Here is a 22,933-nt window from a genome sequence, read left to right as displayed (position 1 = left end):
GGCAGGTGACATCAATCCCAGAGCCTCAGTCTCCTCCCTTGTAAAATGGGGAGAGATGCCTCATTGGGTCCTCTGAGCTCTGCTGTGCGGCTCTTGGTTAACTGAGTGTGCTAGACTGGTGCCAGCTGTTCTGTGAAGCACAGCAGTGAGTCGATGTTCTCCTGGGAGCAATATGGGAAAGCACTGGGGCAGGCTTGTGGCACAGGAATGACAGGAGTGGACATTCCACAGTCCCCATACCGCTGGACTCAAGTCCCAGAAATGCTTTTGAGTTGCCAGTGAGACTCTAGTGTCTGGCTAGGCAGGAGGATAAGAGAGGGGAGAAAGAAGTCATTCCCCAACCCCGGGAAGGAGGAGGGCACAGGAGGTGACAGAGGCACTGGGGTGCACATAGACACTTGAAAATCAGGCATGGGTCATGGGGCCCATTAGATCAGACCCTTCCACCTGGACCTAGGCAACAGGGGCCAAGATGGAAGCTCTTTGAAGATGTATATGATACTTCTGTTCTTTGAATGTAGATATTGTAATGGTTTTTAGGGAACATGTATTTCCTAACAATGGAACTCAAGATTTTCTTTGGAGGGCTTTTTGTTTCTCGAGCCCCCTATGGGAATTCTCAGGAGCTGCTAGGCCTGAGGTCAGGAGCGTGGGCGTCACATGCTGCAAGCTCCCCGCCCCACTGAGAGATCGCACGCCTCTCCCTCAGGGTCCAAGGGCCCTGCTCTGAGCCTGTCCTGAGACCCACCCCTCCCCTATCCCCTCTGGAGAGAGCACACGCCTGTCCTGTGGCTGCCCTGGGGTCACTCACCTGCTGGGCCTACCTCAAGTCTTCTGAGAAAGTTGGCTTGACCCCAGAGGCCCAAGGCTTCCAGAGAAAAACCCAGACAAGGAGTCAGAAGCTGCAGCTGCTCAGACCCGGCTCTGCCTCTTTTTGGCTTTCCACCAAGGGGAGATTTTAAGCGCTGCCCCTCTGTCTGTCTGTCCCATGGGGTGGGCAGCAGAGGTCAGCCTCTTCAGGTGGGGCCAGGACTTCCCCTGGGGCCTTTTCATCTGCCTGCCCCCCAGGCCAGGCTCCTCCATTCTGAGCACCCCTGGAGGACTCTAGGCCGGACCCCGAGGCTGCTAGGCCTGCCTGCCCAGGGATGGGCGCTCAGTAGGTGTGCAAGCAGAGGCCCTGGGCCTGACCCTGGTACTGTTTCCCCTTGTGCTCTTGGGGGTGATGCCAGGTGATCTAGGGGTCTTTTTCACAGATGCCGGAAAACTTCGCCAGTGAGCAGGGAGAGAGGCTGTTTCCACAAATAGCCATTGCTACATGAGCTCACCTCCACGCTGGCTCTGTGGCTTCCTTCATGGACCCTCAAGAGGCCAGAGGGCTGCTGCACAGTGCTCAGCTGCCCTCAGGAGTAACAGGTTTCAGTGGTGTCTGGAAGTTGCAGAGGCCCTGGGCCTTCCTTAGGGCAAGGGGGTGGATCTCGGGGGTGTGGACAATGACCCAGGAGCTGGGGAGGCTGCTGTGAGGGGGCCCGGCATAGGCCCAACACGCGGCTTGGTGGTTTTGCCTCAGAAGCCCACAGCAAAGTTATTTTTGACTCCAGTTTCACGTCTTGCTGCTTTTTAAAAATACCGAGCCATGAAATTCCTGCTCCAACTGTTTTTTTATGGCACCCAGTGTTTCAGGCTGGCCACAGCAATGCTGTGATGTCACGTTCCAGTTCCTGTGACTCATGGAGGCTGCTGGGCTCCGGGACTTGAAAATGCATGCGGTGGGGAGCAGGCAGGGAGCAAGCCCACCAGCCCTGCTTGTTTGGGTCTCTTTGGCATTCGATTTTGTTAAGTGTTCAAGTCATTGCGTTTTGCTGTCCTAACTCAACAAGGCCAAGGATTTTTGCCTGTTTGCTTTGGGGATAGAGAATGGCCTATTTGCTTTGAGATACCTTAAACCTGCTCCCCCACCCCCCACCCCCATGGTAGTCCTGGAAGTTCCTATTTGATGGGCTGCTCAGGTGAGGCATCTGGTTCCACACTGGTGGGGAAGTTGGCAGTGCCTGGCCCTGATGTGGGCCAAGCTGCCTCACTACTCTCAGGGGCTCTCTGTATCCCTCTTTCCTGGGAGGACCTGCTGTTGCTTATGGAAATAGACCCCCAATTTTATAGTTATACAGTTTTCCATGGGGATCGGTCCTCCCACGTGCACCCAGACAGAATTTGTTGGGAGGGTATAGAGTGAAAGTCACCCAGTGCGTCTTGCCATGATCCCAGGAGGGCGTGTGCAGCCCTCCTAACACTGCTTCCACTCGCAGACAGGGCCATAAGGGTGGTGGTGGGTTGTTTCTGCAAAAATGGGCCCCCTCTCTGCATCAGCACATCTAGCCAGCTCACCTGCTTGGTCCAGAGTGGATGTAGCCACCCTCCTTGTTGTGGACCTTCATGGATTGCCCTTTTGGCCAGAGTCATGTTCAGGACAACCTGAACTTCTTTGTAGGGGTTTGGAAACAAGAGGCTTGTTTTCCTTCTGTTAAGAGGCTACTTCTGGGGGACAGGGGACTCAAGACACTGTTCTGTGCCAGGGACACACTTGGTGGCAGAGGGACTGGGGGAAATGTCTGTCTGCCTGGGCCCCTGGTGATTCCCCAGCCCTGTTACTATTTTTGGCATTTTTCCCAAAGGCTCCTCTGGCTTTGCAAATGTGGCGGGACAGGGGAGCCTGTGTCTTCCCCAAGTCGCAGGTCAGGGCCAGTGCCCTGCCTCCTTCGTGACATGCAGCCTGCGAACAGCACTCAAAAACGGGCAAGCTCGTGTTTGCAGGGGGACTGGATGGCAGCTCCCATGGGGGTCAGGCAAAAAACTCTGGTTTTCTATCTTTTATCCCGTCTGTGGTTGTGGCAGAAAGCACCCCCTTCCCAAAGAGGCTGCAGATTGAAGGCCCCTGCCTGCCAGATGGGCTCGACAGTAGCCGTGGTTATCTCTGGGGCCTGGGAATGTTCATGGTCGGTCATATGAGATTTCTTCTGAGGCTCTGAGCTGGCTTGGAGATGGGGGAGGGCTGGGGGAGGGCTGGGAGATGGTGGGAGGGAGCAGGTGGTGGAGAGCAGAGGCTGGGAGCAGGGAGAGAGGCCCATGCAGGGACATCTCATTCGGGCTGAATCTAGGCTTGCTCTGAGAAGAGGAAGGGAGGGGACTCCACGTGATTTGCTCTTGCTCCTCGGGGACCTGAGGGCCCTCCAAGGAAAGGCCAAACACAGGCCACAAGAAAGGGGCCTGTGTTATGACAGGAGCCCCAAACTGGCCCGCTCTGAGATTAAGCAAGCCACAGCCTACTTCATCACAGCTGACCCCGTGACCTCTTGGTGCTTTCCTGAATGAGGCACCACCACAGCAGGGCCAGGAAGGGCTGTAGTCGGGCCTGCTGCTTCCTCCCATGCACTCTGTAAAGGGCCCTGATCCAGGCCTGTACTATGGGTATAGAACCTCATCATGCCCACAGTGGCCATGGCTGAGGAAGCAGAGGAAGCACAGGAAGCCTTGAACTTAGCATGGCATTTGGGAAGCAATTATGTGCCCCTTGCCCTTCTGATCTGGGCCCAGCCAGTGGCTCCAGAAAGCTCGCTAAGATGATTGCCCAGGTTTTCCCACTGTGGATCAGTAGATGCTTGGCAGGATGGGGGAGCCTTGAGACTCCATCCCTGGTGGCTTGTGCCCTTCTTCCTCCCGGAGGTGGCCTTGTTGGGTGGTAGCTGCAGCCCGACTTGCCAGGCTATAGTGAGACTTCCAGGCCTCCAGCAAGCTATCAAGATGTCTGGCTTAGGATGATCATGTCTTACTGGGTCTTGGGAAAGTAGTTAACTAACTGCTTTATATGGATTGTTGGAAAAGTCAGCCTCTGAAGAAATGGGTTGCAGAAGGCGGCCAAGGTCAAGGTCCACACCCCATGCTCAGCCCTGTTTGGACTCACCCTGGAGTCAGAGTCCAGCAAAGCCTATGGCCAAGCATGACTGGTGTCCTACACCTTGGGGCCTATCCCGGTCAGACACTTGGCTTCCCTGGTGGCCTGTACATGGCTGGCAGAGATGTGCTTGAACCCACCCCAGTGTCAGTGGGGCTGTGGCTCAGGTCCTCCCTTTGGGTGTGAGCAACACCCCATGGGTCCCAGGAGCATCCGGTTTTATGAATGGTCTGAGTGGACCCACTTTTTATAGCTTCTCCTTTTGGGGGAAAGAGTGATGTGGAAAAGAGAGCTGTGTTCATTTAAAAGGAGTTGTTTTTAAGCCATGAGCAAGGTAAATAGCCAAGATTCCTTAATCTAGTGGCTAATCCACTAATAGAAAATAGTGTTTCATGTACTTCCTGAAGAGAGCTAATCCTCAGTAGAGGTGGGGGCTGGGGGATGCAAAACCGTCAGAGAAATCCTATATCCCTGAGATAATGTGAAACAACCGCGGACCATAGGCTCAAGGGACCAAAAGCTCATTTTCTGTTGTTTGCAGCAGACTGTGGGGTTAGGGGGAGTGGTTAAAAAGACAGTTGCTGGGCCTAGAGAGATTGGGAGGAATTTTTTTAGAAATTGTTTTTTTGTGTGAATTGGCTGTGTGATCCTGGGCATGTTAGCATGTCAGACATCAGCATGAGAGGGGAGCTCCATTCCTTCCCCTCAGAGGTTCAGGCCTCAAAGATTTTAGTCATCATCAGACCAGGACAGAGGTGGGAAGGGGAGGAACTGGACTGCTTCCTTTACTCCCGCCCCCACTTCCTGCCAAAGCAATGAGGCTTCCTCCCTCCCAAGACTAGCTGGTGGGGCCTGCCCCTCCTACTGCCCGCCCCACTCTCCCTCTATCCCTTCAAGCTCACCAGGTCCAAGACCCACGCTGGGGTGAGTGTTCCTCACAAGCTGGGTGGGCCCATCCCTAGATTAGACCTGCCCTTTGGCCTGGGGGACCTGGGCTGGCAGGCACTGGACCTGTGTTCCCTGCATTCCCATAGCACTCAGGGCTGGGCATTTGTCCATCCAGTCAGTACTCAGTGTGCACCTGCTGTGTACCAGGTGCTGTCTAGGAGCAGGAAGACAGTGATGAGGAAGAATAGAGAATAATCTTTGTCCTCATCACTGTCATGCAGGCTGACTGATGTCCACAGGCTGCTCGAGGGGCATCGTTTGTACCCTGTGACATGAAGGCCCCTGAGCTGCAGACCATTAGGTACTGGTTGGTGGCTGAGGCCAAGAGGCAGAGCCTTGGGTGGTGTGAAGGTGCTTCAGGCCCTGTCTGCAGAGGGCTAGGCTGGCCCCCTAGTCACTGCTGACATGTGGCAGCAGGCTAGCAAGGGCACCACCAGCAAGTCAGGGTCCTGCGTGTGTACGCACACAGGCTTACACCAAGTGACAAAGCTGGAGTTGGCAGGATACAACGCAGAGCTAGGGTAGGCAGTGGGGCCCGGCAGCCCTGCTTTGTTTTGATAGCTCATGAGACCCCACAGCAAAGAGATTCCCCTTTTAGTGTATCTGTTTTAGATCTTGAGAATCTGAGTGAAGTCAAAACCATGCTACAGGGGAGATTAATTCAACATTTTTCATCTTTGCAATGAAGCCAAAGGAGTTAGACATTCAGTGCAGCACAGTTGAGACCAGGGGTGTTGAGTCAATGGCCAGCCCCAGGACATTTGCCCTGGCCTGCCACAAATGTCCTCGGTGTGGCCGGGTGACTGCGCCCTCTCCCTGAGACTCAGAGCAACGGGGGCCACGCCACCTCTGGCCCAGTTATCTGGCTCCTGTGTTGGTGGGGAGGAGACTGGAGAACCCCAGTCCCACCAGGGAGACATCATGGGGGCGCCCACATCAACCACAACCTGGGAAGTGATTAAAAGGAGCTTTTCATCACAGGAGAACTTAAAGAAGCAGCCAGACCACCACGTGCATCAATGGCTCACACCCTCCCAAACCTGACCACAGGCTGCCCTATTTGGGGCCTCATCAAGCCCCATCTGTGCCCATGGCTCCCCCAACATCCCGGAGCTCAGCCAGGGCAATGGCTAGAGGAGTCATGTTCCCCATAGTGCATGCCTGTGCCCAGCCAGACAGAGCAAGTTCTACATGCATATTAGCTATTAATATGAATATTGCAGTGACTATGAGAGCTGTGTTTTACAAAGAAACTGAAGCCCTGAGTCTGGTAACTTGCCTAAGGCTGCTCGGCGAGTTAGTGGTCAAGTTTCCCTTTGAACCTAGGCCATGTAGCTGAGGAGCCTTCGTGCTTACCACGTGGGACCAAGGTTCCCCACTAGGAATCCCTCAGTGGCATTTTCCAAGGGCCCACACCCATGAGGGGAGGAAGGCAGGCATCCTAGCAGTGGGGCCAGGGCAAGGAGGCTCCTAGGGTAGGAGAGTGGGCGGGCCTCAGGTGGGCGGGGTTGGGCAGGGAAGGCAGTATTGGTGGGCAGCATAGGGCCTGGAGGGCCACGGGAATGCCATGCCGCAGAGTCTGGCCTTTATTCCTGAGCTCTTGGATAGGAAAGGGGCACGGAGAAGCAGTGAGGAGGCAGAGGGTGAAGGGTGTCCCAGGAGTAGGGCAAGGGGAGTCACCAGGAAGCCTAGGTGTGAGGATGGGGACTGAGAGGAGCAGGCCGGAGGGGCACCTGAGTGCCAAGAGGGAAGTGCCTCGAGCCCTGCCTGGGAGGCCCTAGTGCAGGAGGAGCCCAGCTGGGGCGGGGGATGGGGTGCCTGCCTGAGTCTGGCGAGGGCAGAGCCCTGATGTGGCTGCCCCTGCCAATGGTACGCCGACTAACCCAGTGTGGCCGCCAGGGAGGCCTGGGACAGCATGGTCCTGTGTGTTCACCCTCCTACTGCCTCTCCCAGGCTTCACCCAGCTGCTGCCTCTCCTTTCTCTCAGTCAGTGTGGCTTTCCATCTTGCCCCATCAGCCACTGATGCCTTATCTCCTGGCCTCCCTCCAAACCTGCCAACCCAGGACAGTTGCAGCTCCCCTTGCCACTGTGTCCCCAGCCCAGGCAGAGTGCTTGGTGGGACACATGCCTGGATGTTGGCTCCGCCTTCACCCATCAGTCTGGCCCAACCACCCTGTCCACCTCCATGCCACCTGTCTTCCAGCTCAGAGGACGCTCCCATAAGAAACAGTACCACTCACCAAGGAGGGCCCCAGGTACCACCACCCAGGGCTCTGCTAAGAGCAGGATGTGGATATGGGGAAGGGCCCTGGCCAAGGTGAGCAGGAGGCCCCTGGGAAGAGGGGCTGCCCCAGAGCTGGGGGGGCAGGGGGATGGACTGGGGAAGCCTCGAGTGAAGCCTGCACTTGGAGAAGTATTTTTAAGGATCTGGCCACCCTTGTTCTTTCCTGCCCCTAAGATGTTCTTTGCTGTCAGTGGTGGTGGAGTAGCTTTCCCCGCAGCCTAGACGGGACCGGTGCTGCAGCTGTGTCAGTGCTCGGAAGCCCCCAGGAGCTAGGGTCCCTTGTTTGCTGCCTGTGGTGGGTGCCTGACAGAGGTATGGGAGTGAATGATGTTGTTGGCTGCCCCCAAGGCGGGTCGTGAGTGTCCCACAACTCCTCAGTTTTGGAGAAGTTACGGCTCCAGCTTCCCTGCCATGTTTGCACATGAGTGCATGAGGGAAGCCTTCAGCAAAGGTGGTGACAACAATGGTCATGGGAGGAGGAGCAGCTCCTGGAAGGGACCTGTCTCTGAGGGTGTGCCCTTGGTCTGTGCTCTGAAGTGCCAGTCTGTCCATTCACTTCTGTTTCATGGACTGTAGGACCAGGTGGCTGTGGTCAGTTCCTAGGTCGAGGCTCTTCTCCCAGAGTTTATTCTGGAACCAGCGTTCTACAAACTGGCCACAGGCACGTGGGAGCAGCATCCTCCCTGGCTGTGCCTACTCAGACCTGTGAGCCTGGTGAGGCAGTGCCAGGGAGTGGAGGCTTCTCTGTTCCCTTCTGTTTCGAGCTGAGGGCCCTAGGGCCCATATCTCTTCCCTGCTCAACCACTTGAGGCCAAGCACCCTGGCCTCCTGACAGTTCCAAGAGTGTGCTTCAGGGCCTTTGCACCTGCTGCACCTAGTACTTGGAAAGCACTTGCATTGGCTCATCCTGTGTTGCTTTCTCCCAGAGGCCTTCCTGTCAGAGTTGATGCTCTCCTTCCCAGGCCGGGCAGCCCTGGCATCAGCCCCATAGCAGGTGAGCCGTGGCAGGGGCCTGACTCCACCTGGAGCTCAGTCCCAGGTGGCCAGACACACACTCTGCTCCTATTTCCCTCGCCCTCTCACCAAACACAGAGTGGAACGGGAATGAAGAGGCCTTGAAAGGAAATAGAAATGAGAACTGGGAGAAAAGCTAAGAAAAAAGTGCAGGACAAGCCCACCTCAAGAGAAAACCAGGCCAGGGAGAAAAAGAGGCTGGGGCTGAAAGAAGGGGAGGTCACACTGGGAGGAGGTGGCCAGCAGGAGAAAGGAGGGACAAAGGAAAAGCCCACGTAGCCCAGGGAGAGCGCTGGGGTGTAACTAGACCTGAGGGGAGAAAGTGGGCATGAGGGACTGTACGTCACTCCACGGGGTGTGAGGTGCAGCCAGGTCAGTCACACCTGTCCTTGTTTGCTCTGTTTCACCACGTATGAGGGTGGGGGCTTCACCCTCTCCAGAAGCACTATGCTCCCACCTCCTCTGTGCCTGTCCAGAGAGGAACTCTTCCTGTACCTCTGCAGAGCCCGTGGGAGTGTCACACCGCCCATGCCTCTTGCCAGCTGGAGGGTCATACAGAGACCTCTCTGAACTCTCGTGATGCCCCAGATGCCCGAGTCCCCATCACATACCTCAGAGGAGCTAAGGCTCTCCCCCCAGCCACCTCAGAGGCCAGCAGAGCTGCATAAACCCAGGCTCTGTCCCAGGCAGGACACCTGAACTGGTCAGTTTGGGCCATTGGTGGGCGTGGAGGATGATACGGCATCTGGGCTCAACTGTTCCAATCTCGGAGCCCTGTGGGGACCATAGCAGGCTTTCAGCAGACACCTAATTACTCTATGTCAGTAGAGAAGGACGCATCTGAGGTAGTGAGGTGCAGACTGGGGGTATCTGTTGAGATGTCGCCAGTGTTCCTCTTCTACTTGGAGGTGGGGGCCCAGGTGCCAGACATGTCTCTGAGGACTTGTATTTCAGTGCAATTTCTTTGGGCATCACTACAGTTTTTAGGGGGCTAAAAATAAAAGCCTGTCATTTTAAAATCAGTTCTTTTTATACCATGCTCAGAAGGCCCTTTAAGGTGTTACATAAAACGTCTTACACGTCTTGAACTGTGAGTGAGAGAAGGCACATTCGCCCTCTGAATGTTGCCCCAATAGGACAGATCACAGTGTCTCCCCTGAGCAGAAAAATTAGGATTCAAATAGAATGCCATTGTTCACCCTCTCCTGGGGGGATTTTCCCTGGAGAGCTCAGGCGGATGAATCACGGCTGGAAGCCCTACCACCTGGCCCGAGCTCCTAGATCCACTGTCCAGCTACTGAGAGCCAGCCCAAGCTAGCCTGTCACCATGCTCTTGGTTTTGGTCCCCAGCATCTCGGCATCCTCCCTGTTGGGTCACCTGGGTTGGGCAGTCCCTCCTTCATCCCCACCAAGGAGCTTTCCAGGACGTTCAGCCCATCGCTGACATCACCCTGGGTCCTGGCAAGGCCCTCGGCTCCCCTGGGCTGGACTCTGCTCTCCAGCCTGCAGGGGCCTTGTGGGTCCACTGCCCTCCCCACTCCCCCCTCTTCCTTCCCTCCTCACCCACTGGCTGCCCTCAATAGGATCCTCAGTAATCCCAGTCTTAAAAATGCAGTGCAACTCTGCTGCTGGCTCAGGCCTCTCAGACCACCCCATGCCTGCCAGACCCTCTCAACATTCTTGGGGGTCCTCATACTCAGCCTGTGTAATCTGGAGCCCGTCTTCTGCCTCTCCTGCAGGGCCAGTCCTTGTCTTGTGTTCTTGGCCTTGGAGCATATCTCCTCTCTCAGACCCCCATCTAACTCATCACCAGGTACTGGTGCTTCGTTCTTTGTGGCTATCTCTGGTTCTGTCCACTTTCCTTCCTGGCTTCTCCTGCCCCCAGTCCAAGCGACTGTCATCCCCTCTCGTTCTCTCTTGCCTGCACCTCACCTTCCCACAGCCATGAACCCACTCCCAGACTGTCCCTGTGTAGTAGCCAGAGGAGTCTCAAATCCCCTCAGCCTAGCACCCCCCAGCACCCTCCTGCTCTGAGGGTGAAGATGAAGCTGCTAGGCATGACTTGCAGAGCCCGACCCCATCTCCTGCCTCCCCCGAGGCCCCCTCTTCTTGCTCCAGCACACGCGCCTCCTATGGTCCATCCCTCCCATTTCTTAACCTTGGCCAGCTCAGGGCCTTTGCACACACCATTCTTTGGGTCCTGATCCTCTTCCTGCCCCTCTTGCCCCTCTGTCCCAGCAGTGCAGCCCACTGTCTATGCGCCTGCGTGGCATCTGCCTCGTTGAACTGTGGTGCACCCTGTGGGCTCAGCCGAGTCTGCGTATTATCATCCTGGGCCAGGCACAGGCCAGCGTTGGGGAGGTGCTTTGTGAGAGTTTGAGTAAGTGAAGAGCGAGGGCAAGGGTCAGCAAATTTAAACAGTAAAGATTTTAGGCTTTGTGGACCATACAGCCTCTGTCAACCTGTCGCTGGACCCAGAAGGCAGCCAGAGACCATACGGAAGCCAGCAGGCGTGTCCATAAAACCTTATTTACACAAAGGGGCAGCCGGCCGTAGTTTGCTAACCCTTGGTCTAGAGAAACAACAGAATACATTCGATGGCAAACAAGTGATTTTAAGGCCAAGGCTTTCTTGAGAAGGGCCATGGCTTCCAGGAAATTGCTGGTAACAGAGTAGGAAAAGGGTTCAGAAATGAGCCCCCAGGTGAACCTCGGCAGATGTGACTTTGAAGATAAAACTTCTGGAGCCCTGCTGACCACACCCCATGAGGCTTCCTGACACTGGCCATGAGGGCCTTGACTTGGGAGGCGGACAGTATCGGGTGAGGAGTGACAGTGCCCAGGCCATAGGGTCCTCAATCCGGCTTCCTGTCACTCCGATTTAGGGAGAGAGAGGTACCTTGTTTAAAGTTGAACCTTGTCTTCGGGGGATGGGCCACCCAGCAGTGACCCAGGCGAGTTCCACAGCATGTTTTGGGGCTGATCACTTAATGCTGCAGTGGCACAAGTGCCAGTGAAAGAAGCGTTGACAGTGAAGTGATTGGGGCAGCTTCTCGTGGTGCATCCAGGAGGAGGTTCTTGTCACTATGTCCTTTCGGTTCCTATAACATTGAGTTTTCATGGCTCACATGAATTATCCTTATGACCTTTGTAATAATTCCAAACCTAAATGTTTAGCCAGGTAAGAGACTGCTTTTCAGGGGGAGGTGACACATGAGGCCTGACAATGTGAGGGGGTGGGTGAGCCTGGGGGCTGTCCATTCCCACTGTGGCTGAGGTAGGAGTTTCTGCTCATTTAATTCGGAGCAGCTAGGCCAGGCAGCCTAAACCAGGACAGCAGGTGCTGCTGCTGGGTGAGGACAGGGATCCCCTAGTCTTTCCTCAGGCTGCCTGAGTTTGGGCATCAGGGCTGGAAGTGGGATGGGACACCAGCAGGCCTCTCCTTTAGCATTCTTGATGGGGACAGAGCCAAGATGCACACTACCCAGTGCTTTAGCGTGCTCACTGCAGCCAGGCCACCTAGGCTCACAGCCTAGGCTTGTCACTGATAAGCTGTGTAACTTTAGGCAAGTTACTTAATCTCACTGTGCCTCAGTTTCTTCATCTGTAAAATGGGGATGATAAAAGCTCCTACGCTGAAGGTTTGTTGAAGTTTTTGGCACACACGAGCGTCCCGTGAAAGTCAGCTGCCAAGAGAAGCCCACAGAGCAGAGGGTCAATGATCAGAGTGAACCGCCCTGAGCCCAGTCCCAGGACCTCCTGCTGGTCCCCCTCATGTTTAAGCTCCACACCCCAATTACATGGAGGACTTAAGAATGTTCCCAGGGTAGCACCAGGTCCAAGGAAAGGGAATGAGCTGCCTGGTTTCTCCAAGGTCAGCAGACAGAAGGGGCCGCACTGTGGAAGAGTTGGACCCCAGCAAGAGGGAGTTCTGGGAGATGGGCCATCTTTCCTGGCCACTTTGCCCAGGCTGCCCCTCTAGCAGCCAGAGCCCTGGACTCCTCAACCCCTTCATCAGTTTCCCTTTACCCTGCCCCAAAGCCAGAAGCCATGGACGCTTGTGTCAGGCAAAGCAGTTTCCCTTGTTGACACCTGGCACCTGACACAGCCTGTACCTCTTTGGGGACCTTCTGAGGGGCTAGGACCAGACCTCTGGCCCCTGCTCCCCTGTACAGAGCACAGGGTGAGAGGCAGTGTGATCAAGGAACTGTTTGGAAGGTCAGCGCTCATTTTTCCTTGAATAAATGAAAGTCGTGGCTTCCAGGCCATGGAGTGTGGACCTGGGGAGGCCGCAGAGGTATTTGCCTGCAGAGCGCTCCTCCTCACCCTCCAGGGCAGGTGTGGCCTTGTCTCCAGCCTGGTGAGGACAGGCGCTGGTAGCAGGAGAATTCCCGGGCTGGACGGAGCATGAGGCGACGAGAGCAGCCTGCTTGGCTGGGCCCCGCTGGGAGTTGGGCCACTAGGCAGCAGGTGGAAATGGCAGTGGCCTGTGTACACCGAGGTAGCATGTATTTTCTGAACCCTGGTATGGGTATGTGGGGATGTGCTTACTTTTTGTTGTGAACCGACAGGTAAAGATCATATACATTCTGAACAAGGCCACGTGATATGGCTCCAAACCAGTCTGTGCCAGGGGTACCCCCCACACACCCCTTCTGCCACTTCAGATGCTCTCCTGCCCTCCTCCCGCAGCTCCCGTGCAGCTGGGGAAGCACGGTGGCACTGTGATGGCCTGTCCTGGCTGCTCTGGGCCTGTGGCCCAGACAGACTCCCTGCAGGTGGCCTGCCAGCCCTCCTGCCTGTGTGTGCCACCAGCCCTGAGTGTGTCTCCACTTTGCCACTTGGATGCCCAATGGGGCATTTCCATCATGGGGGAACCCCTTCCTTCCCCTTGTAGAGGGAAGGCACACCAGCAGCATTTCAGATTTCCATGTTTCAGCCGGGCGCAGTGGCTCACGCCTGTAATCCCAACATTTTGGGAGGCTGAGCCGGGCAGATCACGAGGTCAGGAGATCGAGACCACGGTGAAACCCCGTCTATACTAAAAATACAAAAATATTAGCTGGGCGCAGTGGCGGGTGCCTGTAGTCCCAGCTACTCGGGAGGCTGAGGCAGGAGAATGGCATGAACCCGGGAGGCGGAGCTTGTAGTGAGCCGAGATCGCACCACTGCACTTCAGCCGGGTCGACAGAACGAGACTCAGTCTCAAAAAAAAAAAAAAAAAAAAAAAAAAAGAGAGATTTCCATGTTTCACTGTCTATGAGGAGTCACCATTTTCTGTGAAAATGAGGCCCTATGCTTTATTAAGAAAATTTGATTTTTAAGAAAAAATATAAAAATTTTTAAGAAAGTAGGATTTTTTTTTTTTAACTACATGGAGCAAAGAGTGCCAGACAGCATTCTAATGTACAGAAATCCAAAAAGCATCCTGCTCTCCCAGGCCTTCTCCTGGCTCAGAGTGGGGGCAGCTGGGATCACATGTGCTGGGAAGGGCCTGGTGGACTTCTTTCTCCCTGATGGTGGCCACCACGAGGCACCTTGGCAGAGAAGGAACAGGGGAAGCCGAGACCAAACACAGAGATGACACAGCTCCTCTGAAGCTAGGCTGGAGGGGGAGAAACTGCCTTGAGGGGTGTTGGGCCTCATAAAAGCCTGTTTGTCTACTGTGCTGTGAAGTGATCCTCAAAGCTCTCAGAGGAAGGCCTCAATGGGGTGGTACCCTTCATGCAGGGGGCTGGTTGTGAAACAGGTGATGCTTCTCTTTTCAAATAATTTAGACACATTTAGTGGTCACATTCCTACTGAGCTGAAGTATGGGCCCCCTATGGAACTAAGTGGAGTCCCTTGTATTGACGTTGGCCCAGCACCTCACCCACGTTTTCTGGGCCCACTATCTCCACATTTGCAAATTGGGTTCCTGTGAAAAGTTTCAAGAAAAAAAAAAAGGCAGAAGAGGAAAAACAGGCTCCTCTGCTGCGGCCTTGAGTTTGGGGCCATCGGAAAAAGTCTGGATGAAGAATGATTTTGGCCCTATGAGTTTCACAGCAGCCAGTGGAAACTTCCAGGAATGCTGCCCCGGGCCAGCCAGTGGCTGTTTCCGCTGCCACTTTTACGAGCTGCAGACCCACTCCCTGGCTGGCTGGCCAGCACAGGGGGAATGTGATGGTCTCTTTCAGCTCAGCTCTGCCTCTTAGGGTGCAGTTTGTGTTCCATGGGCAGCAATTTTTCCAGGCTCTGTCCAGTGACAGAGGGTTCAGAGCCCTCACAGCCTCGATTGGCCCGTTTAGAAGGGGCCAGCCACCAGGCGGAGCACCCTCCACGGCAGCTAATGTCTGTGCCGGACGCTGCAAGAATTTATAGCAGCCTTAAAGGGGGAGACTCCCTTCTAAAATGTTTCAATGTTTTATTAAATGTATGAAAGAAAGTTTCCTTTCCACTGGACCAAGGCCCAGGACTTCATGGAGCCCCAGGGAAGGGGGCAAAACCTCTTGGGAAAGCACACGGGTGAGGTTAATCTGACCCTCCTGATGCCTATGGGCTGCACAGTACCGGAGTCAAGGCTCCCATACTCACATGGGCTCATCCATTGGCCAGCAGGGGCCTGGCATACAGTAAGGCACTCAGCCAACCCTAAAGAGGGAAGTGAAATGACGCCAAAGGCGTCATGGCCAGCATGGTCCAACCTGCGCAAGTGATGAGTGGGGCAGGCTTGCTCTGGTCCAGCCCCTCTTTGGGGAGCATGCAGGCTCCCAGACAGTGCTGCCCCTCTGCTGACACTCTGTCCAAAGCCAGAGGAGGAGGGCAGCTTTTCCCAGCCTGTCTGGGAGCTATGTCTGCAAGACTGGCCCTGGCCCATGAAGCACATGCAGCTCCAGCAGCTGGGGGCCTTTGGCAGGCCAGGCAGCCAGGTCCGCAGGTGAGCCATTGTGCTGGGTGTGTAAGAGGCCAGGAGAGCAAGGGCCCAGCTTCAGGAAGGCAGCATGATGACAAGCATGGTCAGAGTGAGCAACTGCTGGGCTGCTGAGTTACCTAGGCCATGAGCTTGGTTGTCCTTCGCACTGGGCGAAGGAGGAGAAAGTGGGCTCAGAGAGATGAAGTTGTCATGGCCTGTGATTGCCCTGGGCTGAAGTCCCACATGACATATCCTATAGTAGTATTCGTTGGACTTGGACAGGCAGAGACCCTCCTGGGATCAGGGGACTCACCTCCCTGCCTTTGTCCCCTGCCAGCCTGGGAGGCTCTTCCAGGTGTGAGGGGAAGGACCCAAGTGGAGTGCCATCATTTGTGGGTGCAATTTTCTCACCTCTGGAGTGGAGGTGGTTGATGGTCTCCAGTTGTTTATGGACAGTGCCTGGCTCAGACAAGGAAGCTGGTTTTGCTCCAGAACTCCAATATAAATGCCAGGCCACCAGGGTGGGGGGTTCCTGACCCCTTGGTTCTCTTGAGAAATGACCAAAGGCTATGGGACCTGCCATCTAGTTTCCCTCACTGTGTCCCCACCCCCTGCCCACAAACATTATAGATCAGCCATCCAGAGCCAGGAGAAGCAGACATAAAGGCAAGGGCTATCCCAATAGCACCAGAGACAAGGGGCCTGGCAGAACCCCTGGGTGGAAAGAGCCAGCTGGCATTTGGGCAGTGGCTGAGGCAGCCAAGTGGGGACTGGCCAAGGGGGTCCCTAGAGCAGCCTGGTGGCCCTTCTGTGTTCTGACCCAACCACTGTTTATTTTGCAGACAGTCTCCATCCTGGAGCAGCGGTTGACACTGACAGAAGACAAGCTGAAGCAGTGTCTGGAGAACCAGCAGCTAATCATGCAGAGAGCAACACCATGATCAGGGGAGCAGGAATCAGGAGCTCGGTTGATTTGCAGGTGGCAGGCCAGGGATTTGTACCGTGGGACTTGGGTAAATAAAGGGGACTGAACTCTGTGGGAATCACATCCATACCGGAGCCCTGGATTTTTGCAGTTCTGCCCTCCACCTTGCTATCTGCACCAGGAGGCTCTCCACCTGGCAGCCAGAGGTCCCCAGTGGGCCGGGCTCACACACAAATGATGCTTCAGACCCGAATGAGAGGACCACATTTTGCTTAATGTAAAGGAGCCACTTGAAAATGTCTGCTCCTTCGGGGTCCTGAGATTGTGGCTCCCCCTCTGGAGGAGGTGGCTCCACGATGCCTTGATTTTCACTCATCATTTGGACATGTGACTGGCTTTTCCTACCTCTGCCATGGCGTAGAAATTGATCGCACATTGATTGGATGAGCCGGGGGTTTTCTCTAAATCTGACTAAAGGCCCAAAGTGGGCCCATCTGAGTCAGGTTTGTTGGGAACAAGCCCTCTCAAGTGGGTGGTGGCTTTTCAGTGGCCCTGATTTCTGTTCCACATGTGTTCACTGGAGCCAGGTGACTTCCTCCTTGCGTGAGTGAGGGCACAGGAATCTCAAAATTAAACCTGACTTCATTGCACTTGTTGCAGGAGTGGCTTATGCTGGATGACACTTAATCAATCTTCCCATCCCCAGGGCCCAAACAGAATGAGAATGGTGACTTGGGAGGGCCTCCGCCAGGATTGCCTCTGAGGCCAGGACCCCCCTGTTTGCAGCTGTTCAGGGTGTCGGGGAACAAGGGCAGTCAGAGCCCTTGCATGCACCCACCTCCCTCTGGCTGGCCCCCACTGACTGCTTCTGTTGGGACTCAGAGGCCTCAGGCACCCAAGTTTCCATTTGCTCCTGAGGGCTTCCATAGGGTCCTCCCTCTGCCCCTGTGCTGGGGAAGCCAGGACAAATGTTTTCCCTGTGTCTGTGTGTCGCCCGTGCCTTCCGTCTTCAGCTTCTTGGGGCTCAGCCAGCCAAGGAGGTCTTTATCCTCAAACACACCTGCCCTGCCCTGGGGAATGGGAGGTGGTGTTAGATCGTCCCAGGAGCTGTCAGTACCACGTGGTCAGTGGGTTCACAGCCTCTGCAGCCTCCAGGTGGAAGCAGAGCCTGCATGCCTCAGAGCCTGGACTGACAAGAGGGCAGCTGTGTTGAGTCCTGATGACGGGACGCTTTCTCTGGCCTACACTGGGTGGGGAGGGAGCTGCCTGTTGCCAGCTGTGTGACCTCAACATTGTGACCTAACCTCTCTGAATCTTGGGTTCTTATTGTGTGAAGTGGTTGTGATACCCTCCTCTGGTGACAAGGTAAGCAATGCACTGTGCTCAGTGCAGAGCAGGTGCTCAAGAGAAGCCCATCACTCCCCATCCCCACCAGTCCCACTGGATCTACAGGGTCTGCTCTCAACACTATCCTCCCCCTGCACTGTCGATGGGAAGAAGCTGCGGGCTCAGGGTGCTCTGGCAGCTGCTGGGACCTGCCGCACTTTTCCCACGTGGCCCTGCCGGTGTGTGGACAAGCCTGGCAGGCCTGCTGGTCCATGCTGGCAGGTAAGTCTCTTGGCTACCTCAGGAGGCTTTGAAGTAGAGTCTAGGCAACTGCAGGTCAGCCTGCTAAGAGGAGGTGCAACTTATGGGGCCAGCCGTGTCGGTTCCCTCCCATGCCAGCCCTCCTGCCACCAGACCAGCACTGGGCTGCTTGTTGTGGCTTCCGGACCTGGGCTTGGACCTACCATGGGTGGAGATTCTGATGATTTGAGCAACCAGCCCAGGGCAAGGTCATCTCCAGAGACAGATGACGGCCCCTCTGGGGGCAGCAGGGCATGTGCAGGGTCTCCAAGGCATTGTGTGGCAGGTCTTGCTCTCAGACCTAGGTTGCCATCACCCCTGTCTTCAGTTTACACCAGGATCGAGTTTGGAATCTCTGTGAAATCCACCTTTCTCTGCTGGAGGACATGTGGAGTTGCAGGAGGTGGTCTTAGGGGTAGTGGTGTGGTATTTGTCCCTGATTGTTGACTGCCAGTGGAAGCTCCACTGGTTACTAGATGTAAGGGGTCAGGAGGAAGGACTCACCCCCACACACTTCTTGTAGTATGATATCGGCGTGTCCTGGGACAGCCTGACGTGGGCTGTCCAGATAGAGACAGGCCAGAGCCAGCGCCAGCGCCAAGCTTGGATAGGCCCACGCTCAAGCCCCATGGACTGTCGGAGGGCTCTGCTAGAGTGGTCTGGGTGTCCACGCCCACACCCCTCTCTTGATGGAGCCACCAGCCAGACCTGGAATTTGCGGGCAGGATGTTCTTCTTGGAATGCTGCTCTTTAAAACAGCACAGGCCAGGGGTGGTGGCTCACGCCTGTAATCCCAGCACTTTGGGAGGCCGAGGCGGGAGGATCACTTGAGGCCAGGAGTTCAAGACCAGCCAGGCCAACATGGAGAAACCCCGTCTCTACTAAAAATACAAAAATTAGCCGTGCATGGTGGCTCACGCCTGTAATCCCAGCTACTCAGAAGGCTGAGGCAGGAGAATTGCTTGAACCCAGGAGGCGGAGGTTGCAGTGAGCCGAGATCATGCCACTGCACTCCAGCCTGGGGGACAGAGCAAATCTCCATCTCAAAAACAAACAACAAAAACAAAACAGGACAGAGACTGCCTCCACCAAGCCAGGGGGTCAATGTGTATCACCATGCTGAGGGCAGAGCTGGGGGTGGGGTGGGTGCCAAGGCTCTCACCTGGGGCCTGAGTTCTTCTTGAGTTCCTTTTCTTGCTCATGCGAGGCTTGACTCAGGACCTCACTGCTCTGAGTGAGAATCTGGTGGGAGGGAAACGGGGTCCTAGGCAGCTGTGACCGCTGTGGGCATTGTCCCTGTAGCCTCAATTCTGTACCCTCACCCCCTCCCCGTGGAGATGCTGCAGGCCCCCTGAGCTGCACACCACACTGCCTGGGAGTGTAGGGCCCTCACAGGCAGCAAGGAGTGTGGGGCCTGGGTGGGCTTGAGGTGGCTTGGCGAGGTGTGGGGGCCACATGATGGAGCTTTCTTGCAGAATCTCCCTAAGCGACGCTCTGCCAGCTCTACCCGATGGCTCCCTGTAGCTGGGGCTGCTACTGATCCCCCACTCTTGCTGCCAAGCACAAAAGCAGCCCTTCTGGAAATGCAAATGGCTCGGCTCAGCCGTCATCTCTCCTAATTTTGGATTTGGTAACTGAGCTCTCAGAAACCAAATTGCAGGAATCTCTTTTGTGTTAGGAAGATGAAGTTAGTTTAGCATTTTTGTCAGTAAGTGCATATCAGCAGCAATTCCCCATCGTTTGCCTCCCCAACGCCTTCATGCCCTAATTTTCCCAATGTGAAATAAAAGAATAGATGTCTGTGATTTAAACTGCAGCCTGCTGCCTACCATTGTCCAGTTTCTGTGGGTTCCTGGGATAAACCTGCACTTCCTGCTGGAGAAGCTGAGAGGTGGCTGAGATGACCAAGGCAGGCAGCTTGCAGGTAGAAGCCATCAAGTCCAGCCCCGGCCTGTGGCAAGGCTTTCCGCCTCTCACCCAAGTCACCACACCCTGGGAGCGCCTGACAGGCTGTGTCGAGGGGTTGCCACAGGCTTGTGGCCACCTAGTCGCCCACTTCAGAGACTCAGGTAGCACATGCCAGCCTGCTGTGGGAACTCCGCCATCCTGCCACCCAGCACAGTCCTTGGCCTTCTGTCCTGTGATTTGATTGCCACAGCATCATGATTTCTCAGTGGTGGGTGGGTGGGGGGGTGCTCTCTGGGGCAAGGGCAAAGTGGTGAGGTCAGGAGGCCCCCAAACCATGGCCCAGGTCCAAACCCTCGCTCTCTCCGACTAGTTCTGTGACCTTTTTGGGCCTCTGTACAATAGTGCTTGTGTCATTGGGCACTCACTACAGTGGTTGGTGCAAGTTAAGTGCGGTTAGTGTGTGACCATTGGTGTTATCCCACCACTGGCCTGGCGAGTCAGGCCCCTTCCCTGAAACTTGGCCCCATGTGCCAGTGGGGATGGTGGGGGGGCTCGTGGTCCGAGGGTCCCTCTGGCTTTGTAATGTTAGGCAGCTAGAGTTCTCATCTCCTGATCCCATGGCCCCTGCCATGGGTGTCCCCGGTGGTGAGAAGGGATTGGGCCCCTCCCCACCCGAGAAGGCAAGCACTCTAAGGCTATCTCTTCTGCTGTCACTAAGGCCACCTCTGGGGAGAGCACAGGCTTGAGGGTGGGTGTTTGTGATTGCCCCCAATCCTGGAAGTCCAGCCCACTGTATAAGCGAGGGCATGGTGAGTCACACTGGTCCTGTCACCCCAGTGCCCTGTCATTAACCTCATTTCCGAAATGATTTGCTTGAGATGGGCCCCTGATGGCTCCAAATTTAATTGGTGTGTGGTCATTTAAGGGGGAGCAGAATCTCCCTAGAGAACCCTTGGGGGTTCTCTCCTTACCACCCCTGTTCTGCCCGCCCAGGCTGCTGAGGAAACCACACGTGCTAAGGCAGCGGTGGCAGGCCAGGAGGTCCTGGTGCCCTGGGGCATGGCTCCACTTCCTGTGAGCATTGCCGTCCTGGAACAGGGCCTCTTCCCATTGCCTGGTAGGCTCAGCCTGCCTCAGCCAGGCCGCCCTGGCACCCTGGGTTCTCTCGCTCGGCCACTGTGGGGAGTGCCTCCCTAGAAGATTCACCCTGCCTCCGTGACCCATGGGGCCCCCACGGCCATGCTCAAGACGAGGCTGAAGCCAGCCCATAGAGCCTGCAGGAAAGTCATTAGGAAGCGCATCCCGTGCCAACCTCTCCTCCTGCCAGGAGCTACCCGTGTGGAAACACTCTCCCAAGAACCTATTTATAGAGCAAGGCCAGTAGTTGTTTTCACTTTAGGTGAGGCCATCTAGAGCCCTGTCCGCCTGGAGTGCTGCTTGCGGCAGACACTTCTGCCCCTGCCGGCTCTCTCCTGCCACCCATGAGAAATCAGAATGCTGGTACGAGGAACATTGGCAGGAAAGGAAGTGATATCTTGCTACGGCTTCCTTTTCTCAGCCCTAAGCTTCTCTTTTAGGCACCAGCGTGTGTTCCTGAAAGTGGGACTTTGGCATCTTTTGTGGGTACCCAGCAGGCAGAGGCCTGGCCTGCAGAAGCCAAAGCCCATGCTGAGCAGTGTCACTCAGCCACACATACTGATGCCAGCCCTTGTCCGTCTCCATGCTTCCCAGCTTGGCATCTGGACTCAACCTTGAAGTCAGGACTGACTTCAGAGACATGGGCGGCCTGAGCACCTGGGCCCACATTTATCCAGCCCATGTTGTCGTCTTGGTCTCCAGCCTGTCTGAGGCCATATGTGCCCTGCAGATGCCCTACCCACCTGGTATCTTCTTCCAGACCTCTGCCCTCCCTGGCTAGGCTTGGGCAGGGTCCTTGCCTTGACCTGGAAGTTCTCTCTAGAACCATCCAGCTCCCTCAGAAGTTCCCATGGTGCCCACGCCACCTCTACACTGGGCCCCTCAAACTCTGACCCCAGCCACAGCCACCCCAAAGACATGTCCTCGTGCCCAAGGTTGGAATGGGAGTGCTAGCCATGCTCTCTAGGGCCATCACATCCCCCCTCTCCACCCCAGCTCAGGTCCCAGAACCTCCCTCCTAAGACAACTTGCGCCTGGATTTGTTCCTCAGAAGCCTCTGAAACTTGAAGCAAGAGAAGCAATGTAATTATTCCTCCCTGGCCCTCCAGGCAGCAGCACTCACGCGCCTGCTAACTGGAAACAGAAGGTACTTTCTGTTGCAGAGGCCAGCAATGGCCCATATCTAGGCTGCTGCCCTGAGCCGCCTTGGCTGAAACTGTGAAGCTGACCTGTGCTCCCAGGACTGCCTCTGCTTCTTGGGGTTGGGTCCAGCTCCCCAGGTAATTACAGTGTGTCCAGGAATAGGGCCACTGTGAAGCCCCACCGTGGCCCTTTGAGAGGTATCCCAAAATCTCCTGTTGGGGATAAATGCCTCTGGTTTAGGGGAGTCTCAGTTCCATGGTCCCCTCTGGTGGGGGATGGAAGCCTCAGGCTGGGGCGGGTCAGGTGAGCATACCTCCAGCCGCCCCACCTTCAGGCCTCCCCACCTCTTAGGCCATCTGGAGCGAGACCCTCAAGGAGCCAAGACCTGCTGAGATGTTGCCTGCTCACTTCCTACCTTGTCTCCCACTTCTGCCCCCAGCCCACCCCATCTGTTCTCAACACAGTAGCCAGTCTGCTGAGATGCAAGAGTAAAAAGTAAGAACACTTGTAAAAGAGCTCATGCCATCACTGCACAACCTCGCAAGCAGTTCCCAGCCTCCTCCAAGTACAGGCCACAGGAGTGCTCCCCACAGCTGAGGCCTGCTCGGTTTTGCCCACCTCTACCCCCTGTCTCTTGCCCCCCTCCCCTCATTCTTCTCTAGCCACACCTGCCTTCTCACTGTTCCTTGGACACGCCAGGCACATTCCAGCCCCAGGGCCTTTGCACCTGCTGTTCCTGCTGCTGGGAATACTCTGACTTCACCTCTCTGTGCCTCGGCCTCCTCATCCATAACATGGGGTAAGAGCAAAAGTGACCCCATAAGACTGCTGGGAAGACTTGCTGAGATAATACACACAAAGCACTAAGAGCTGGCACTGTCCCTGCTGGGCTGCAATCGGTGGCCCAGGGAGATGGGTGGGAATGGGAGCTGATTACCAGCTGGCTACAAGGCCCACTCCAGGCTCAGCCTCAGCTGCTCGGCTGGGCCAACCTGGGGCTCAACCAGGGCTCCTGGGAGTGGGAGCCATTGTGCCCCGTAAGGCCCTTGGACTTTGCTCAGTAACTGCCATGGGTCTTGCTCACTGGATACCCCACCCCACATGCCCGCG

General features: G+C 55.8%; 1 protein-coding gene across 15 annotated transcripts in view; it reads left to right on the top strand.

The window, feature by feature from the left end:
- The window catches only part of POC1A (POC1 centriolar protein A), a 79,630-nt gene extending 62,971 nt beyond the window's left edge, over positions 1–16,659 (top strand). For all 15 annotated transcript variants that reach the window (XR_001713356.4, XR_010155598.1, XR_010155597.1 and 12 more), the window contains one exon: positions 15,927–16,659. Coding sequence is in view for 11 of the 15 variants with exons in the window: in XM_063806806.1 (XP_063662876.1) it covers positions 15,927–16,025 (99 nt within the window). In the remaining 4 variants the exon portion in view is untranslated. The remainder of the gene's footprint in view (positions 1–15,926) is intronic.
- Positions 16,660–22,933: the final 6,274 nt, after the last annotated feature.

Source organism: Pan troglodytes, chromosome 2 (genome assembly GCF_028858775.2).
Source record: "Pan troglodytes isolate AG18354 chromosome 2, NHGRI_mPanTro3-v2.0_pri, whole genome shotgun sequence".
NCBI classification, from domain to species: Eukaryota; Metazoa; Chordata; class Mammalia; order Primates; family Hominidae; genus Pan; species Pan troglodytes.
This window is presented reverse-complemented; position numbering and strand designations above follow the sequence as displayed.